This window comes from Melospiza georgiana, chromosome 8 (assembly GCF_028018845.1).
Source record: "Melospiza georgiana isolate bMelGeo1 chromosome 8, bMelGeo1.pri, whole genome shotgun sequence".
NCBI classification, from domain to species: domain Eukaryota; kingdom Metazoa; phylum Chordata; class Aves; order Passeriformes; family Passerellidae; genus Melospiza; species Melospiza georgiana.
In genome coordinates this window covers 6,287,235-6,307,754 of record NC_080437.1, presented here as the reverse complement: position 1 = coordinate 6,307,754, position 20,520 = coordinate 6,287,235, and the positions used below count along the sequence as shown (strand labels likewise).

General features: G+C 43.9%; 1 protein-coding gene across 4 annotated transcripts in view; it reads left to right on the top strand.

The window, feature by feature from the left end:
* The window catches only part of PCDH15 (protocadherin related 15), a 638,977-nt gene that overhangs the window by 579,467 nt on the left and 38,990 nt on the right, over positions 1-20,520 (top strand). For all 4 annotated transcript variants that reach the window (XM_058028641.1, XM_058028640.1, XM_058028642.1 and 1 more), the window contains 3 exons: positions 5,226-5,353; positions 15,645-15,860; positions 19,612-19,700. In XM_058028641.1, coding sequence (XP_057884624.1) covers positions 5,226-5,353; positions 15,645-15,860; positions 19,612-19,700 — 433 coding nt within the window. The remainder of the gene's footprint in view (positions 1-5,225; positions 5,354-15,644; positions 15,861-19,611; positions 19,701-20,520) is intronic.

Genomic DNA, 20,520 nt, shown 5'->3' with positions numbered 1-20,520 from the left:
GCAGGGCCAGGAGTTGAACTTGATGCTCCTTGAGGTGAGAAGGTAAAGGGTAGGAGGAGCAGAAGGATTTGTGTGGAAGCAGAGGGAGCAGGAAAGAGAAAGCACTGCCATTCAACAAAGGCTTGTTTCAACAACAACAAAGAGCATTTGAACAGGATGGACAAGGAGGGGCAAAGAGAGGCTTTTACCTCCCAATTCAGCCTGGTCCCAGTTGTAGAACTGTAGAACATGGATTGGTGGGCATGTCCAGAGCAACTGTGGCTGCCCCTGGATCCCTGGAATTGTCCAAGAGCAGGTTGGACAGGGCTTGCAGCAGCCTGGGACAGTGGAAGGTGTCCCTGCCCATGGCAGGGATGGGCTTTAAGGTCTCTTCCAACCCAAACCATTCTGGGATTCTGGGATTTCACATCCCTAGAGATGCAAAGGTAATGACAGAACCCCGTGGTGGCTTTTCCTGTATTTAAGAGGAATTAATTGACTGGGTGACAAGGTGGAGATTGGTCACAGGTCCTTTCCAACCTGGATGATTCTATGACAGGACCATGTTAGACAGGGTTTTTATCTTGCTGTCAGAAGATTTGAAAGCAAAATCACCCTTCTGTGACAGTGTTCACAGGGGTTCTTGGATGACGGAAGAGATGAGAATGTTGACTCTATGTTTCAGAAGGCTTGATTTATTATTTTATGATATATATTACATTATAACTATAGTAAAAAGAATAGAAGGAAAAGCTTCATCTCAGAAGGCTAGCTAAGCTAAGAATAAAAAAGAAAAGAATGATAGCAAAGGCAGCTGGCTCGGACAGAGAGAGAGCCAGCTCTGCCGTGTGTGGTCACTAAATCCAAACCCCCACATGAGACCAATCCCAGATCCACCTGTTGCATTCCACAGCAGCAGATAATCAATGTTTACATTTTGTTCCTGGAGCCTCTCAGCTTCTCAGGAAGAAAAAATCCTAAGAAAGGATTTTCATAAAAAAATGTCTGCAACACCCTTCCATTGATTATTTCCACGTTTTATCCGGTCAGGTAGAACTGTTTGGCACCTTTGTCACCCCCAGTGCTGCTACAAAGGCACTGTCCTGGTTCTGCTGAACCCAGCTCTGAGCAGGGCTTTGCTCTGGGGGCTGGGGTAAGGCACCAGTCCTGTCTCCTTCTGTTTTTGCTTTTCTAAACCCCAAAAACCCTTTGGGAATTAAGTGGAAATGGGAGTTTTACAACTGAAATTCTGCAGCTGCTCCGCAGTCATTGGGAATGATAATTCCACTCCATTAAATATGAGCATGAATTCTGTGTCCCCGTGGTGTTGATGTAACAGTAAAGCAGCCTTATGTTTTTAGTTGCAAAAGTTGGTGCTGGCAGTGCTTTCCAAGCTGGCTGCTCTGGCAGTTCCCAAATCCAGGAGTTGTGACAGATGGACTCCATGCAAGCAGAGCCTGGAGAGCTGATCCTGCTGCCTCACAGCTCTGGGGGAGCTTGGGACAAACTTCCAATTTCTTTGGGCAGCAGAGCAGTGCATTTTAGAGAGGCTGCACAAAACCTGAGCTCCCACTCAGGTCATTATTTGTGAGAAAAAGAGGTTTTATTTGGATTTAAATCAGACCTCGGGTCTGTGCTGCTCCAAACACGTTGCTGTTTGCTTCTTTTTGCACTCTCTCGAGCAGTGACAGCACATGATGGTCTTCTTCAGGCTTTATGGGCTCATTTGGATCTAAGTGCCACTGAAAAATATTCAGTGCTGATTCCTGCTTGGTCCTGCCAAACGCAGGAATGTGAGCTGGAGCCCAGCTGCAGCTCAGCACAGCTCACCTGCCAAAGCACAGAGTGCTGCCTGCTCCACGCACTTGTAAGGCAGGAGTAAAGCAAAGTGCTCCTAAACCCTGGCAAATCACAATTCTCCCTCCCAGCTGGATTCTGATGAACTTTGGAAGGGTTCTTTGAAAATCTGCTCCTACAGAATTGCTTTTTGGAGATGCAGGGATTTGTGTGAGAATTACCCATGCCTGAAGAGCAGCTGTACCCACGGCTGGGTTGGAATGTTGCAGAAGGCAAGTGCAGTGCTGCTGGTGAAAGCACTAAAACTCACCTGGGAACACTCAAAAACATCCTTGATGCTGTCCCAGTGTCCAAAAACCATTGTTTTAGTTCAGCTTCATTTCTGCAGCCAAGTATAGGCTCACATGGATCTGGCACATTTTTAGATGGGGAGGCTGGAAAAGAACTTTCAGAAAAGATTTTTGGGAAAAAACTTGTGGGAATGAAATGCTGGCACACCCTGGTGACCCAGGAGTTTTTGCTGGGCTTGTTTTCTGTGTTACTTATTCATGGTCTGCTCATTTTAGTTGTTTCAGAGGTTCTTCAGCTTTGCTTTAGAGCAGCTTTCAAGGTGTTTCCACTCCCCTTAAGCAAACCACAGAAGCTGAAAGATCCAAAACTCTTGGCAGTGATTGTTTAGCTGGTTCCTGTAAGCTGAGGATGACTTAGAAACAGCTGCAGTTCTGTATTTTCTCTGCACTGCAGCTCATCTGCAGGGGGCTGGAGAAAAAGGAACCTTGCAGGAGACTGAGGTACCACACAAATCAATTTTCTTGCCTCTTTTTGGCCACCTTGGCAGCTTTGTCCAGGGAAAGATGCTTTTTGTTCTGCTCTTTAAGCAGCACAGTCATAAGTTACATGATTTTATACCTGAATTCCGGGAGGTCTCACAAGAAATACCACCAAGGAGTAAATCCTGCTTTCAACCCCTGGAATCCGTGAAGAAAAAAAGCAACTGGAGCTGGATTCCAGACTTAGAACTCCAAAGATGGGAGGTTTTACATGCATGGGGGTACCAATTTCCCCTCTGGAAGGTGAATGTGAATACTGATAGCCTGTGATGATCACTGTCCTTACAAAGAGGGTTTGAGCCACACCCAGCATTTAGAAAAGCAGGTAAAAATTTGGAATATGAAGGAAAAATGAGTCTAATGACAGAGTCTGGACCAGACTCACTAAGAGTGTGCTTCATTGGTGGCCTTTTCCATCAGGCTGGGAGTACAGGAGTGATGGATTTGGGAGCACCAGTGCCCCTGTGCAGGGAATATTCCTGAATTAAGCAGAGAAACTGGAAAAATCCCCATGGGGAAGGGTCTGGCATGACCTTCCCCACATGGCACAGCTGCTGCTGAGGGATTTTTGTGGGAATTCCACTGTGAGGGTAAGACAACTTGTGTAGCTGATGGGGAGCCCTTTCCTGCAGTCACCTGTGGATTTGGATCCAAAGGTGGGATGGGAAGGAGCTCATGGATGCCACATTCCACTCCACCTGCTGGAATGAAGGACTGTGGCCAGAAATCACGCAGGAAGCTGAAATGCAGGTAGATATCCAATGGTGACAGTCCTAATGTTGGCCTGTGGATATGGAGGGTATTTAATTTGCTTCGTGCTTAATGTAATAACTTCCATTTCTCCATTCTCAGAGCATCCACCCTTCGCTAAACAAATCAGCCTTTTGGCAGCTCAGAGAGCTGCCAGCAAATTAAACAAATGGAGAGTTGAGCAAATTGCAAGGCAAACTTTGCACAAGGCTCAGCCACCTCACCCAAACTGGCCTGACACGACAAAAGCGAGCAATGTGCAAATGATGTTTAATTTGAATTAGAGAGAACCAGGGCAGGTGAGCCAGCACCTAATCCCACTGGCATGGATAAAATCAGGATCTGCTAAAATCCAGCAGCAAACTGGTGGCAGCCAGTGATAGAACTGGCTATAGGCTCAGCAGGGCAAGGTTGCTTCCACACATAATCCTGCTTTTGATGCCACCTTCTTCCCTCAAGGGTGGAGCTGCAGTGGGAAAGTCTGCCTGGGAAGCTCATTTTCCTGCCATATAGTTTGGTATTGCAGCCAGAGACATTAGGGATCTAATTTAAGAAAAGAGAAATTTGACAATCAGTGTAATTTCCTTTCCTTTCTTTATTTTCTTTTCCCCCCCTTCTCTCCACACTGAAGAACCCCACAGGAGTTTTTTTCACATTTCACTTCCATTTATGAGGCCATCATTTGCTTCCCATCAGCTGGACCATCAGATAGGCAGAATATCACTTTGGCCATGTCAGAAATACTCTGAAATATCAACATTTTCCTCCCCTAAGCATACAGCTCCTAAACCTTTTCTTAAGAGCCTGCATTGTACAAGTAACTCAGATCAGTGGCACCTGTGCAACACTGAAATTATCCTGGCACTGAAAGGAGCTGGGAAGACCAGCTCAGAAAGGAGGCAATTTATCCCTTGCAAATGTGGTTTTAATGAACTGGATATCATCATTTCCAGCAATCTTTCTGGATGATACAATTCTGAAAGAGGGAAGCAGATGTTGGTGGAGATTGCTGCACAGTGGAATCTGTTTGGCACCAGCTCCGTGGTTTTTGCTGGATGTTTTTTCCCCTTGCAGAAGGATGGAGATGTTTATTGCTCAATGGGCTGGAGCAGGAACTCTTTAATAAAACCAAATTAACAGTGGGGTTTTGTGTGGACGCTCTGGGGTTTTGTGTGGACGCTCTGGGGTTTTGTGTTGAACCTCTGGTGTTTTGTGTTGAGCGCTGGTGGAGTTCCCCAGGGCCAGGCCAGGTCTGGGAGGAGAACAGGCTTGGGGGTGCTTTCAATTAACACAGGAAATTAATTAAGTGTTGAGGCTGCTGAGCCAAGACTCTGTGTGACCATTTATGAGTTTATGGACACCAGGACTGAATCAGCCATCAAGAATTTGCATGGCAGTAGGAATAATTCAAATAGATAAAGCAAAGTGCAGAGATGCTGTTAAGGAGCTCTTTGTGACAAGGGGAAAGGGCCTCAGGCTGGGCCAGGGGAGGCTCAGCTGGGACAGCAGCAGCAATTTCTGCATGCAAAGGGTGCTCAGGCCTTGGCAGGGGCTGCCCAGGGAGCTTTGCAGTGCCCAGCCCTGCAGGTGTCCCAGGCAGGGCTGGAGGTGGCACTCAGTGCTCTGGGCTGGGCACAAGGTGGGCACTGGGCACAGCTGGGACTCCAGGGGCTGGCAGGAATTTTCCAGCCCCAAATATTCTGGGATTATCCAATTTTAGCATTCTATGCTGTCTCAGAGATTTATTTTTATTTTATTATGCCTATACTCATTTTACCTGATCTCCCTGAGCTGTAAATTCATGAATACCAGGAGTTGTTACAAATTATTGTAAAATTTCCTATTTTGCCTTTTCCTACCCTCTTTTAGGTAATACAGCCAAGGTCTTTGTTGAGGTGAAGGATGAAAATGACCATGCACCTGTGTTCACCAAAAAACTGTACATTGGAGGGGTGTCTGAAGATGCCAGAATGTTTTCTTCTGTGCTCAAAGTGAAGGTAAGGGTCAAGTTTTTGTTATAACCTTCAATTACAGATGGAAAATTTGTAGTCATTGGTTTGATTTTTTTTACAGAAAATTCTGAAATTTGCATCTTCTAAAGCTGCTTGATGGTTGATGTTGGCACAAGGATGATTTTGAGTTAAAACCCAGGTTTTGTTTGTAGTCAGTTTTGGTGCTTGTGTCTCATACCAGTTTGTAGCCCTCATTTTAGATCTGTTAATATTTAAATATTTGGGTTATGCTGAATGCCAGTGTTCACCTGAAGTTTGGTTTTTTTTATTTTGGCTGGTTTTTGTATTTAGGTATGAAAGGGGAAATCCAGCAACTTTAGGTCTGCAATGAGAGGAAAGTGAGCATAAGATTAACCATCCACAGGGTTGTTTTTTTTTTGTTTGTGGGTTTTTTTTGTTTTGTTTTTTTTTTTTGTTTTGTTTTGTTTTTTTGTTTGTTTTTTTTTTTTTTGTTTCAAAGGGAGAGAAAATTAATGGAAATATAATATACAGACTACAATTTACCTCAGATATTAATAGCCAAGAGTAAAAGCTCCTTTTTTTCAATAAAACAAATAAATGATATGTTTAGAGCACCAGGAATGATAAAAGGGTCAAAGCTTAATAAAGTTGTTCCTAGCTGTTTGTTTGTTGTTTTTTTTTTTGTTGGTTTCATGAGAGTCCTTCCCAAAATAAGCCCAGAAATGGCAGAGAAGTGGGGAATTGGGAAGCTTCTACTTCATCGAAAGTAGGAATCCAAAAATGGTGGCAAATCCAAGGATCATGTCAAATCCATGAACTTCAGAACTCCTGAAGAATCACAGAATCATTAAGGTTGAAAGAGACTTTTAAGACCATCAAGTCCAACCATCCGCCAACACCACTGTGGTCACCACCAAAAATGTCCCCAGGCACCACTTCCACACATTTTGGGACAATTCCAGGGATGGTGGCTCCACCACTGACCAGGTCAATGCTTAGCCACCCTTTCTATGAAGAAATTCTTCCAATTATTCCATCCAAACCTCCTCTGGAACAACTCCAGGCTGTTTGCTCTCCTCTCCCTTGACTCATCCCCACCTGGCTCTATCCTCCTTCCAGGGAACTGTAGAGAGAGATAAGAGGACAGAGGCACTGAAGTAGATAAAAAACTCTGGAAGGCAAAGTAATTTAGGGAAAGGAACGTTTTGTTCCTTGTATGAAAGCAAATGAATCACGAGGCACAAATGTCAAAACACATTTGGAGTCGTCCCACGAGATGTGGACAGGCTGTGAAATCCTTCCTGGTTTTCCAAGAGGACTTCTTAGGCACAGGTATTTTTGTGTCAGTCAGGGGGATAAGAAATAGGTGGAGAAAAGGGAAATTTGGGGGTGATGAGGGGAATCTGCTTTTGCCCTTCAGAAACATTTGACACGAAACAAGTGATCAGTCCACAAAGAAGGAGCAAAAGAAATGTCAATTTTGTGTCTTTCAGCTTTTTCTGTTCCAATCCTCCCTGGTTTTGCTGGCACAAAATGGAATGATGAGGCCTAAGCCAGGAGTTGGTATTAGTGGATGGCATTAAACATAATTGTGTGTTTAGTGGAAGTAAAATTAGAAATAATTAAGAAGTACTTTTGTTGCAGAGGATCAGGCTGGAATTTATTGTTGTAACACGGAGCATTTGCAGCAGTCAGTGCTCGTTACCTTTCTTCCTGGCCTTTAGAAAGCAAAAGTAATTGCTCTGTTAGTTAAACACAATCCCCATTCCAGCCTGGTTTAAGAATAATTAATCGAATGAATGTCTGTTCTTGAGGAGTAGAATGAAATGAGCAGCTTTCCAAGCTGAAATTTAGGAGAACATTAATAAAGTACACGCAGAGCTTGCACCGTAGAAATTATTCAGGTTTGGATTCCAGGGGGAAATTCAGGTTCTTAGGAGGTGTTTTTCATGCATTTGCTTTCATCTTCTGCATTCATTAACAGTTGCTCAGTTTCTTTCACATCATCTGAGTGATTTTGAGAAGAAAGTGGTTTTCTCAGTATTTTCTTGCTGGCACTGACAACAGCCTTGATGAGGCCCAACCGTGGGATATTGGAATCAGAGAATTCCTAATTCCCAATATCCCATCCAGCCCTGCCCTCTGGCACTGGGAACCCATTCCCTGTGTCCTGTCCCTCCATCCCTTTCCCAAATTCCCTCTCCAGCTCTCCTGGAGCCCCTTTAGGTCCTGGAAGGGGCTCCCAAGTCTTCCCAGGGCTTCTCTTGTCCAGGTTGGCCAATCCCAACTCTCCCAGCATTTCAAATGACAAGATGCAAAACTACAACTTCCAAAAACAGCCCAAAAATCCCACAGTGAGTTCTTCTTTAACAGGACATAATAACTTACGGGGATAATTAAGGAGTGTAGTCTTTAATTATTAATAGAGTAGTTGATGTAGATCAGTTTTGGATCAATTGATCACAAATACACCACTGAACATTCAGATGCTTCAGTCATGCTCCACTCTGCCTTGGACAAAATTTCACAAATAATAAAAAACAATCAAACACCAAAAATAAATTAAAATTTAAAGAAAAAAATAAAGGAGAGAAGAAAACTAATCCTGAGTCCATAATCTTCCACACAAATTGAATTTAGAAACAAACAGACAAATAAAATGTTGGATAAAAACTTCCCTCATCATCCAAACAGTTGATATGTACCAAGGCCCATCCTATGGAGTTTCTCCCAACTCTCTAAGGTCATTGGGTTTGCTGCCAGCAGCATCCTCTTAAATACATTAATTTGAGTATAAAAGCCTTTTAGAGAAGGATAATGAGCTGCTTTGCTCCAGATTCATAGTAAGATTCCTCCAAGTAGATAAAAAGGATGCTTAAGCTCAGCAGAATACCACAAATCATTCTCCAAAAGTAATTTTTAATCAGAATTAATTTGGGGAGTGATAAACCACATTAATTATTCTCTATGGATCTGATTGGATTACGAGCAGTGGCCTCTGAAAGCTGGGAGGTATTGATGCTCCAAGATTTAAAAAGGGACATATTTGAATAAAGTGGCAATTTTTAGCAAAGGATTTGCTCCTTGCTGCTTCAATTCCCCCTTTTTGCAATTCCCATATTTTACCCAGAATTTCCAATCCGTTTGAGAGCCCATTTCCTTAATTAAAGACCTTTTTGTGCTTTTCATTAGGAATATACTAATTAAAACCAGATGTAACATGCATAGCCTCTAATTATGAATTCTGTGCCTTGATCTTTGCTTTGTGTTTCCTTGTGCTAGAATTATTTTGCTTTTCACTGGTATTTTCATGGAACTCCTGTTGCTCCCCCTCAGAATTCCAGGCTTCCTTGAGCCCCAAACACAATATTTTCAATCTGCTTCAGGAAATAAACCCACAAAAGAATCTTTAGGGAAATCACCAGCAGGAATTGGCTTTTCCCTACAATGGAATGTTATTAGCTCTTGCTTTTCAAATATTAACAGTATTAACCTCTGCTTTTCTTCCTTTATTTATTAAATTATTGAATTATTACAGATTTAAATGAGGGAAATATCAGAGGTCCTGATTCTAGGGAAGAAAGAGAATTGTCTGAATTCCTGCTTAGTTTATAAAGGTGTTTTTGTCCTGAAAATGTTTGCAGGGAAGGAATCTTGCCTAAATAATGCCAGTGAATCCAAGGCTCTGGAATTGGCTGTATTTGATGGAACTGCTTTGTTTCCTACAATATTTTCATTCCAGCCTTTTCCTGTGCTCTTTGCCCCTTTCTAATCTGATTTTTCATGGAAATTTATTCCCTTTGAATATCCTTTATTGAATATTGAATATCCTTGGAATATCTCAACAGAAGAGAGCAAAATAAACAAAGCCATTTTAGGCTGCATGTTCTGGGGAGCAGGAATTCCTCTTTTCTTCACTTCAAAAGCATCTTAGAGATCCCTCAATGAGCTAAAACAATGGATAAAAGAAACACTTAAAATTTCTGGCTAGAGAGAGAATACCAAAGTTGATTTTTTTTTTTTTTCACAGATCTGTTATTAAATGTCCATTTTTTTTTCCTATCTATGCCTATAACCTGTAGATTTATTTTGATATTTCCTTTGGTTGACAAGGGAATCTTCAGAGTGGCAAGTTCTGGAATTCCTGAGATTCCACCCTGGGCACCGAGGGGAGCTTTCAGGGCAACATTTGGCTCATCCCTCCTTTGGCTGTTGCACGACTCATGCACAAAACTGAACTGCTTTGCCAGCCACAACCTTTCCTTCCTTAAAATGTGATTTATGGATGCCAGAGTAGGGAGACAACATGCTTGGTAGGAGTAAAAATCTCCTCTGAAAACTCATTGCAGTGACAACAGCGCAGCCTCCAGCTGCTGGAACATCTGGCCCCCAAAAATGCTGTGTGCCCTGCTAAGATAAATATTACAGGAATGCCAGGCATTTTTCCTCCAAAAATCATATTCCTGCTTTTTCTAGGCTTTCTGAACTTTTTGCTCTAAGCTCTCTTCCTTTCCTATTATTTTCCTCTGGCACAATCAGAGAATTCCCTTTGGGATTTTTTCCCATGTAATTGAAGATTATTTCAATTACTTTGTTGTTTGAGGGCATTTTGGAGACTGGTGGTCCTGAACGTGCCTTCCTGAGTAAAGGCTCCTAGAGGGGCTGGGAGTGGGGAGTGTGCCTGGATCATTCCCATCCCATAGAGGAAATCCATGTGTGTGGCCTTTACTTCCTCACACACACACAAAAAGTTATTCTCCAAAGCATTAACTTGAAGAAAAATAACAATAAATTCCATTTTTCGCAATTATTTGCTTCAAAATCCAACTTTGGGAACCTCTCTTGTTCAACACCTTTTCCCATGAGACAGCCTGCCAAAAGGAATCCCTGTTTCCTTTGGCACCTGGGAGGTTTTTGGCCACCACAGGAGGACAAAGTGAGCAATTCCCATTCACCTGATTTATTCCTACCTGTGTTTCTCAGAAAATTCCTGGCACTAGGGGTATTGGGAGTGAGCTGGGCAGTGATCAGTATCAGTGATGTAGTGAAGAAATAGAAATTGATAAATAAATTGATATATAAATTCAAAGCAATATGAATATTAAAGAATATATGGAAATAACCATCAATATACTACAATACAGATATATTGATATATTATATACTGATGTATTAAATATGGAATATTTTATGTTAAATATAAGTTTATTGTGAATATAAATGTTTTTTAAGATCAAGGCTAAACATTCCTGGTGCAGCCAGTGGCAAACGAAGGTGAGGAGCATGAGTTCCAAAGGGCTTGAGCCAGATGAGGGTGTAAAAGAGCACGGAAGTGAAGAAATACAGGAAATAAATGAAAATTGCAATGGCTACCCCAAATTTCCAGGCTTAGGTGTCTGTACAACACCCAGAAACCTCCCCTAAAACAGCCCAGTGACAGCTGTGCTGTCAGAACTGGAAATCTGCAACAATCTGGAAATTCCTACCAGCAAAAACAGTCTGGTTCTAAAAACTGCTTTATGTGCCAGCCACTAATTGGGAACATTGGAGCTGCCATCTGCTAGGAAGGGAGGAAAAATTCCCCTCAGCATCCCAATCCCAATCCTGCCATTTTCCATGCTCCCTTAGCAGCCTGGGGCTTGTGGGTAAGGGTGACCCTCTGAGGGAGGTGGGAAACATTTCAAATTAACAACTGTGTTTCACTCTGAGCAGCAAATCTGGATTTAGATCAGATAAAAAGTGGGATCATCAATGATTATACAGCTTCAGGAGTTAGTGATAATTTTTATGCTCATCCCAAGCATGCCACTGGTGACTTTTGGTGACAGGGTCAGTGTGCTGCTGTCACAGCAAGTGGGGTTTGCCAGCCTGCCTGGGTGTTCTGCCATCAAGCTGTGCTTGTGCAGTCACATGGAGCCAGAGATTAATTAATTTGTGCTTTAAAGGCTTCATTTGTTGGGCCTTCTTGCAAAGGAGAGAAAAAGAAGGGGTTGATCACTGAGACAACAGAATGGTTTGGGTTGGAAAGGAGCTTTAAGCCCATCCATGGGCAGGAACACCTTCCACTGTCCCAGGCTGCTCCAAGCCCCAAAATCCAACCTGAACAACACTTCCAGGGATCCAGGGGCAGCCACAGCTGCTCTGGGCACCCTGTGCCAGGGCCTCACGTCCCTCTGAGTAAAAATATCCTCACTCCTTTTGTGCTGGGATTAGGGAGCACCCCAAGATTTGTGCCTCATCCTCCTCTGTGAGAGGGGATGGGAAAGGGCTGGAAGCAGCAGCAGCAATCCTGACCCAGCTCCCTGTGTGTGGGCACACCTCCACTCAATGACAGGAGGCTGGAATTTGTCCTGGTAATTCCTGAGATCATCCATATTTATCAGCCCTCAATCACAGCAGGATTTAGGAGACATCTGTATTTCTTGTGCAGAACAAAAGGCAGACATGCTGCTGGAATATTAAGATTAAGTGCAGCTCTTTCTCTTCTTTGACAGTCATAATGCAACTCTTGAGATGTCATAGATCTCTTGCTAATGAAGTGTCAAAAATATTTACCTTCAGGACAAATTACAGGAATAGCAAACATCCTTCCTAGGATTATGAGAAGTTTGGGAGGTTCCTGGGAGCAGCTCACAAGCTCTCTCTGCTGGTCCTGCCAAGCCCAGTGTCCTTAGGTTTGAGCCAAAGAGCAGAGACAGGGGGGAATGCAAACAACAAAGTTAAATATTTGAAGCTGGAATCTGATCATTTTCCCAGCTTGTTTGGCACCTGTTTTCTCATCTCTGGGTGGATGTGGAAAGAGCCTGAGCTGTGATGATGGTGGGGCTGCTGATGGCTCTGGGGTGGCACTGAGCTCTCTGAACTGGTGGCAATTAACTCAGCCTGTCCACCAGCTCGAGGCACCTGAACTCTGCAGGACTGTACAAGCTGTGAGCTTCAGATGTCAAAAGGCCTCTTTCAGTGGAGTTTAATGCCTTAAGCTCAGCTGCACAACTTGAACATCTCATTAGTGCTGAGCTCCAGTGCCCTGAGCTTTGTGCAGAAGGCCTGACTTCATTTAATGCCTGTGCCTGCAGCATCAATACCTTAATTTGGGTCCAAATTTTGTTTGTTTTTAGTCACACACGTCTCCAGGCGTGAAATGCTGAAGGTGAAATTGATTTCTGCTGTCATTGAAAGCGGTGACTATTAAAAGCTGTACATTTTATTGAGAGACAATTTGCCAATATTAAAAATATGATGGGCTTCTGACCCAGCTGAACCAACCTCATAAATCCATTTTAACAAAGAAATTGACCTTTTATTGGAAAGTCGTCCTGCTGCTCTCCAGGGCACCTCTAGGGAGCCTTTAGACTTCACTGGGCATTCAGTGGGAAACTTGGCTTGCTCAAGGATGTCCCCAAAGGAGCTGGATCCTGTGGCTGGACATTGCTCCTGTGGCTGCTGCTGGGTCCCTCATGTGCCATGTGGGGTTACAGGAATTCTGTTTTTCTTTCCTCCCCAGCTCCATTACCACCATGCAAAGCTGAGTACGGATAAACAAGAGGGTTTGGCTAGGCAAGACTTTTCTGGATTGGTCATGGTTTTATCCTGAGCTGTGTTGCATGAGCTGAATTTACCCTGGAGTCCCAGAATGGTTTGGGTTGGAAAGGACATTAAATCCCATCCAGTGCCACCCCTGCCATGGCAGGGACACCTTCCACTGCCCCAGGCTGCTCCAAGCCCCAAAGTCCAGCCTGGCCTTGGGCACTGCCAGGGATCCAGGGGCAGCCACAGCTGCTCTGGGCACCCTGTGCCAGGGCCTGCTCACCCTGCCAGGGAACAATTCCTAATTCCCACTATCCCATCCAGCCCTGCCCTGTGTCAGTCTGAACCCATTCCTTGTGTCCTGGCATTCCAGGCACAGCTGAGGTGCTGTTTTAATTTTTGTCGTTGTTTCTCACCATCCAAACATCAGTCTGGTGTTTCTCTCCAGCCATCTCCTTGAGTTCAGGTTGGATTTTAGAAATGTTTCCTCGTGAAGGGGTGGCAGAGCATTGGAAGGGGGCTGCCCAGGGAATGGTGGAGCCACCAGCCCTGGAAGTGTCCAGGGAATGAGTGGATGTGGCACTGCACAATGTGATTTGATGGTCAAGGTGACAATGAAAGGTTGGCTGGTGTGATCTTGGAGATGTTTTCCAACCTTAAAAATTCCATTATTCTGTGACATAGTGTGTTTTCACATTCATTTCTTCCTTCAGCAATTTATTTATGTGGAAAGCCAACAATTTTCCTGACTCTCCACTGCCAGGCTCCCATCTGCTGGCTCTGGGGTGTTGTAGGGTTGTATTTTCCTGTGCCAGTTGGAAAGCTGGGATGCTCTGGAAAAGCCCACTGATGTCTTTGCTTTTTTGACTAACAGAACAGAGTAAATTTCAGAAAGCTTTTTAACCTTCCCATCTTTCTTAAAATCACTAATAAAGGAGTTTGAGCTCACCCAGGAGGCAGCACTCTGGGTTTTAAAAGCCTTAAAAAACCCTGTGGAGCTGGAGAACAAAACCAACCTAACACATTTTATATATATGCTTTTGGTAGTCGAGCCAGATGAAGCTTTGTGAATTTAGAAGAAAGCAAAATATTGAGAGTGGGAATTTAACCAGTTGTGTGTCTGTGATGAGTGACAGCCAGTGTCATTCCAGGAGCTCATCTTTTGGGCTGTTCTGAATGAAACTTGCTCTTTCCAGCTAAACCAGCCTGGATGTAATCCTTTAAGTGCTGGATGATTCTGTCTGGAAATCTGGGCTGATAGGAGTTGGAGTGCCATGGAGCATACACAGCTTTGAGCACCTGGATTGCTTATGGTGCTTGTATTCCCTGAAAAATTATCTGAGAATGAATAAAAATCTAGAAGGGGTGATTTCCACCCTATAGAACTTGTTCAGTGCTGGTGAGGAAACAATTAATGATGATTAATGGCCCCCTGTTGAAGGCTTAACGACCTTGCACAGATAATTCTCTTTTAGTAGCTGTGGTGTCTCATAAACAGCTCTGCTCTCTGTGAGCAGGGACAGGACCCCAGGGAATGGCTGGAGCTGGGTCAGGCTGGAGATCAGGGCAAGGTTCTTCCCCCAGAGGGTGCTGGCACTGCCCGGGCTCCCCAGGGATTGGGCCCAGCCCTGAGGCTGCCAGAGCTCCAGGAGAGCTTGGACACTGCTCCAGGGATGCCCAGGGTGGGATTGTTGGGGTGTCTGTGCAGGGATCCCTGTGAATCCCTTCCAGCTCAGGATATCCCATGATTCTACAAACTCTTCATGCTGACACAAACCCTTATTGGTTTTCATTCTTAAGTCATGGCACTGTAAGGATTTTCCATGGATTTTACGTGCACCTTTTCAAAGTTAAGGCTGGTTTTCATTCCAGCATTAGCTCAAGCGACGGGCCTCAGGAGCAGTGCCAATATTTCCATAAAAACCTGCTGATAGATTCTGAAGTATCCCAGATGCTGGGGCCGTGACCAAGACTAATGAGTGCTCAGGCATTAATTAGCTCCCACCTCGCTGATCCCTGGAAGGAGCACAGGAAAGCTCGGTCAAGGTCCTTGAAACACTTCCCTCTGGATTCAGATTGAACAGGAGCATAAGGAATGGGGCTGGAGAGACCAGGATGGGGCTACACAGGGCTGTCAGGAGCAGGGAAGGTGGAATGACAATTCCTGGGGCTGCCTGATTGATGCCAGCTCTGCATCCTGATCCAGTTCAGCAACGGTGCCAGGACAGCTCTGCGTCCTGAACTGGGGCGCCCAGCAGGTCCCTGTGCACCACTGCAGGAATGCCACTCAATCCTTCCTTATTTTAATAAAAAGTTACTTGATTGCACCAAAAATACCTGTGCTCCAACAGAATATATCTAATATGAAGGGCATTTTTGTGCAAATCTGTGCAGAGGTTGCTGAGATGTTTTTTTCTTTGATAATTCCTTTTCAATGAGAATTTGGCAGTGGAGGTTTCTCATAATTAGGCAGTTCTTAGGTATTGTTGCAGACTTGAAAGTCAACTTATATTTTTCTACTTTTTAATTTTTATTTTCTTTCTTCTGGAGCAGCTTAATGCCAACAGAGGAGGAAGAAATTGCTGGAAAAGCAAAACTGAGTGCAGCAAAGTTAAATGAAGCATTTAAAGTAGCAGCCATATCTGTGCTCTGGGATATAATGTTTTAAATGTCAGAGTGGCAGAAATTTGCTGGGCCAAGATGTAACTTTATTTAAAGGACAAGGTTAATGACTCCTTCCATGCATATTTACCTTGTTTGCCTGTGCTTGTTTCCTTTTCCCCATTAGGCTGATGATAAGGACACTGGGAATTACAGTGCCATGCAATACAGGCTCATCATTCCCCCCATCAAGGACGGCAAGGAGGGCTTTGTGATCGAGGCTTACACGGGGCTGATCAAAACTGCCATGCTCTTCAAAAACATGAGGAGATCCTATTTCAAGTTCCAGGTCATTGCCACCGATGATTACGGCAAAGGACTGAGCAGCAAAGCAGACGTGCTCGTAAGTATCAGCCAGGGATTATTGGTATGGAATAATTCCTCAGGAAATTCAAACACTGCAGGAAGTTTCATTCCAGACAGATCTAGAGAAAAGCCATCAAGTGCTTGTGCTTCATTTTTTTGAAGGCAGTGGGATAAAGCTTTTCGTTTCTTAAACCAAAAGATTTTGTGACCTGTTAGGAGTGAGTTCAGAGGAGGCACCAGTTTGGGAGGAAAGGCTGGGAGAGTTGGGAATGTTCAGCTTGGAGAGGAGAAGCTTTGGGGTGACCAAATTGTGGCCTTCCAGGACCCAAAGAAGCTACAAGAAAGATGGAAAGAGATTTTGGAGAAGGGCCTCGGGTGGTAGGACAATGGGAATGGCTTCCCAGTGCCAGAGGGCAGGGCTGGATGGGATATTGGGAATTAGGAATTGTTCCCTGGCAGGGTGGGCAGGCCCTGGATCCCTGGCAGTGCCCAAGGCCAGGTTGGACAGGGCTTGGAACAGTCTGGGACAGTGGAAGGTGTCCCTGCCCATGGCAGGGGTGGCACTGGATGGTTTTAAGGTCCTTCCAGCCCAAACCATTCCATGATTCTATGTCCCTTGGTCATGTCCAAGTTGTCTTAGTTGCTTATGTTAACAAATAATTTTGGGCTAAGAATGAACTTTTCAGTCCCTGAGAAAGCAGCATTCCAGAACTGGCAGCATCTTTAGGTGTCAGGCTTGTGGTTTTGTGCTGTTCAAAGAACATTGACTTAGTCCAGGCACTGAAACCATCCAAGCTAAATTTCCTTAAAACCTATAAACTTGATGAATTGGCTCAATATTAGCATAATGTGAAAGGGATGGAGTGCATTATCCACTTCATGGGAACACTGTCAAAGGATACAGATGAGAGCCAGAATCATTGGTATGGTGAATTCTGCAGGAGTTCTCCAAGTAAACATAAAAGATGACACCCTCATGCTTGACCTCCCAAAATGATGGGGAATTCTCAGGTAATTTAGACGCTAATAGGATATTAAAACATAGCCAGAAGGAATCGACATTAACATTAGAAAGTGAAGGATGTCTCATTAATTTATAGAGGTTTCTTTCTGATGGCTGGCTGAGTGATGAGCAGTGCACCCAGCTGCTTTGAGCAAGGCCTGGAAACTTGGGGGAGCTGGAGATGCAATTCCAGACCAACCCTATCTGCCTAGAACACTGACACATGGACCTGCTGGAATGAGCCCAGGGGAGGCACCAGCATGGGCAGAGGGGTGGAGCAGCTCTGCTGGGAGGAAAGGCTGGCACAGCTGGGGGGGCTCACCTGGACAGGAGAAGCTCTGGGGTGACCAAACTGTGGCCTTGCAGTGCTTGAAGAAGACAAAAGAAATACAGAGAGACAATGTTCAAGGGATGTAGGGACAGGACACAGGGAATGGCTTTCCACTGCCAGGGATGGATGGGATGTTGGGAATTAGGAATTGTTCCCTGGCAGGGTGGGCAGGCCCTGGCACAGCTGTGGCTGCCCCTGGATCCCTGGCAGTGCCCAAGGCCAGGCTGGAGCAGCCTGGGACAGTGGAAGGTGTCCCTGCCATGGCAGGGGTGGCACTGGATGAGCTTTAAGGTCCTTCCAACCCAAATCATTCTGGGATTCTCTGATTTTATGCACCAAGTGCGATCCATACACTGAGATTCTTTCTCATGAATTTAACAGGATTTTCCTGCTGTGGGGTCGGGGGCTCAGGCTCCCAGATGTTATTTCTTTCAAAACCAGCTCTAAAAGTGAACAGAGAAATTAATTTAATTACTCCCATGCAGAAGAACAAGATAGGACTGCACTGGGAGGAGGTCTGGGGAGAAGAGGCAGGTACAGTGCTGGGCAGAAGCTGAGCAGAGCAAGGTAGCCTCCAGAGCTGGGACCGGGATGCTTCCCCAGAGCCTGGCACAGCTCTGGGAGCAGCAGGATCTGCCAAATCCGCTGATCAAAGGTTGTCACACTGGTGGGGACAACCCATGGGAAGGACACCAGGATGGCTCAGGTCAGACAGATGTGGCTTGACAGTTTGCTTCCACGTGATGGAGTTTTCCTTCTCAGCATCTGTGAAATGACAGAAATACAAGAATTACATTTTAAAATGAGTTTGCTGCAAGGAAGCACCTAAAGGTGCTGAGGAAGGGGAGGTAGTGGATACTCACTATCATGATTTGAAATCCTGGATATCATCTTTATGATTCCATAGATAACATCTTTAATCAAATGTTTATTGGGGTTCAAGGCCTCTCCTCATTCGGGTCACAGCTACTCCCAGGAGTCCAATGGTGCCATATCACAATCAAGAGTCTTGGTAGGCTCTGCCTTGCTGAATTTAAAGCTTGGGAAGTGCCTAATGAGAGAAGCTTGGGATCAAAGGGATATCACTCGTGGGCTAGAGGTTACCAACAATTTTCTGCTTTGCCTGCCTTTACAAATGGGGATAACAAGCAAGTTAATGTTACCATGGAAACCTCAAATGTCGCTTGATTTTTGTCCAACACCCTTGGTTTCCTATAACTTGTCACGAATGTGTGTTTATCCCTGGTTTTGTACATGAACAAGCGATGATAATTGTGATTTCTTCCATATTTAAAGAATCACTGCCTTTGTTTTTGGTGTTGCCTTGATGCTGTTTTCAGTTCCTGGGTGCACAGTGGTTGCTTGAATTGGCTAATGTAATTAATTCTATTAAATTAATCATTGCTTTCCAGTTCCGTTGCATGATTTTTATTTGGAGCTCATTATAATTCTGTGTTTCTTACACAGAAGCCTGTACGTGCTGATCAGGGCATCTGATGACATTTCAAGAACATTTAAATATTTAAAGTTGAATTAAGCTTCAAAGCTGGTGAATCAGTGTTTGATGTGGAAGCACATTTAGGTTTTTCTGCTGCTGTGCTTCCAGGGCTCCTCTTTGGAAAATCAGGGCTTGTTTATTTCTTTTAGAATCTACTAACCCTTGATTTTTAAATTTATCAGCTTTAACATTGGCCTAGTTTTCAAAATTTTCCTCCAGAATCCTCAACAGATTGGAGTGTTTTTGGGTTCATAGTAAAAAACAAAAATTGCCAGATATTTGCTCTGAAGTTACTCCATACCTCGGTGGAAAACTGAAATTTAATTTTATTCCAACAAAGCACACAAGTATTGAGTGGATTAGAAGCATTTTTTCCTCCTTTGTTTTTCTTTTTTTTTTTTTTTAAGGAAAAAGCTCAGTTGCAAAATGTGCAGTTTTAGGATAGAGGGAGAAGCTAAAACAATTGGAGATTAAAATAAAACCTCTCACTGATCACTTCAATGTAAATGAACAATTTCCTTCCTGATTTTCTAACAAAGTAGCATTGATTTTGTGGAATTAATCCTGTATTTCCATTTCCCTTGGTGCACATTGCATGGCTCCAAGAGAGGATTTTCCTGGCATCCAAACTGCCCAAATGCTCAGAAGTAATTTTGAATACAGCCCATGAGAGATCTGGGATTCTCTAAGTCAAATCTAAACTAAGAGCAGCTTTTCCTGTCCCCACCTTAAAAATCCATAATTCTCATGCAGACCTGGAATTACAATTCCAGTTAAATCTTTGATGTTTATGGACTTTACTGCAAGATTTCCCAGCTCTCCTATTTGGAATTAAAAGGGGAGATGTGGATATCAGGGCATGGTGTAGAGGCAGGAGAGGAATTTTCCCACTGCTGTTGGATGGGGAGGGGGCTGTGCCTGGCAGTACCAATTGAGTTTCCCTCTTTTCCTTCCAGGTCTCTGTGGTCAATCAGTTGGACATGCAAGTGATTGTCTCCAACGTTCCTCCCACCCTCGTGGAGCAAAACAAAGACCAGCTCATTGGGTAATCAATTTATTTCATCTCCAAATATCAGACAATTCCCTGGCTTTGGGATAAGACGGATCAGGGAGTAAGGGAGGTGTTTTTATCTGGTCAATAAGAGCCCCCACATGTTTGCACTTCTGACTTCTTTTTGTAACACAGAGACAATTTTCTCTACTTGCTGTCATGGAATTAGTCAATATGGGATAGAAAATGCTGTAGGAAATAGTCTATAACCAATCTTTGTCCTTTTTTTTGTCATTTCAATCAGTGATGAGTGGCACTTCCCACAGGTCTGGTCCATCCTGCTTGTGGTTGTGCATAGAATTTGAAATACTTTGGGGTTGGTGGTCGAGCCAGTCATTGGAAAAGTCTCTGAGTGCCTCATATCTTCACTGGGCTAGGAAAAATTCCTGATGGATTTGCTCCTGGAGATTTGGGAGATGCTCCCCTTTTCTCCCTCTGTTTTGGGCCAAGTGTGCATTGGCTCTGAGAGATTTGAACATCAGAACCACCAACAAAGTTGTTCAGGCTGAACTCACGGGGACTGCACTTCCTGGAACCAGGAATAACTTCCTGAAGGGAGGGATTGCCTACAAATAGGAATAATTTCCTAAAATTTTCCTAAAATAATTTCCCAAGATTTGCCTACAAGTAGGAATTATTTCCTAGAACCAGGAATAACTTCCTGAAAGGAAGGATTACCTACAAATACGAATATCTTCCTGAAGGAAGGTATTGCCTATATATACGAATAATTTCCTAAAAGGAGAGATTGCCTAGAACCAGGAATAACTTCCTAAAAGGAGGGATTGCCTATAAATAGGAATAACTTCCTAAA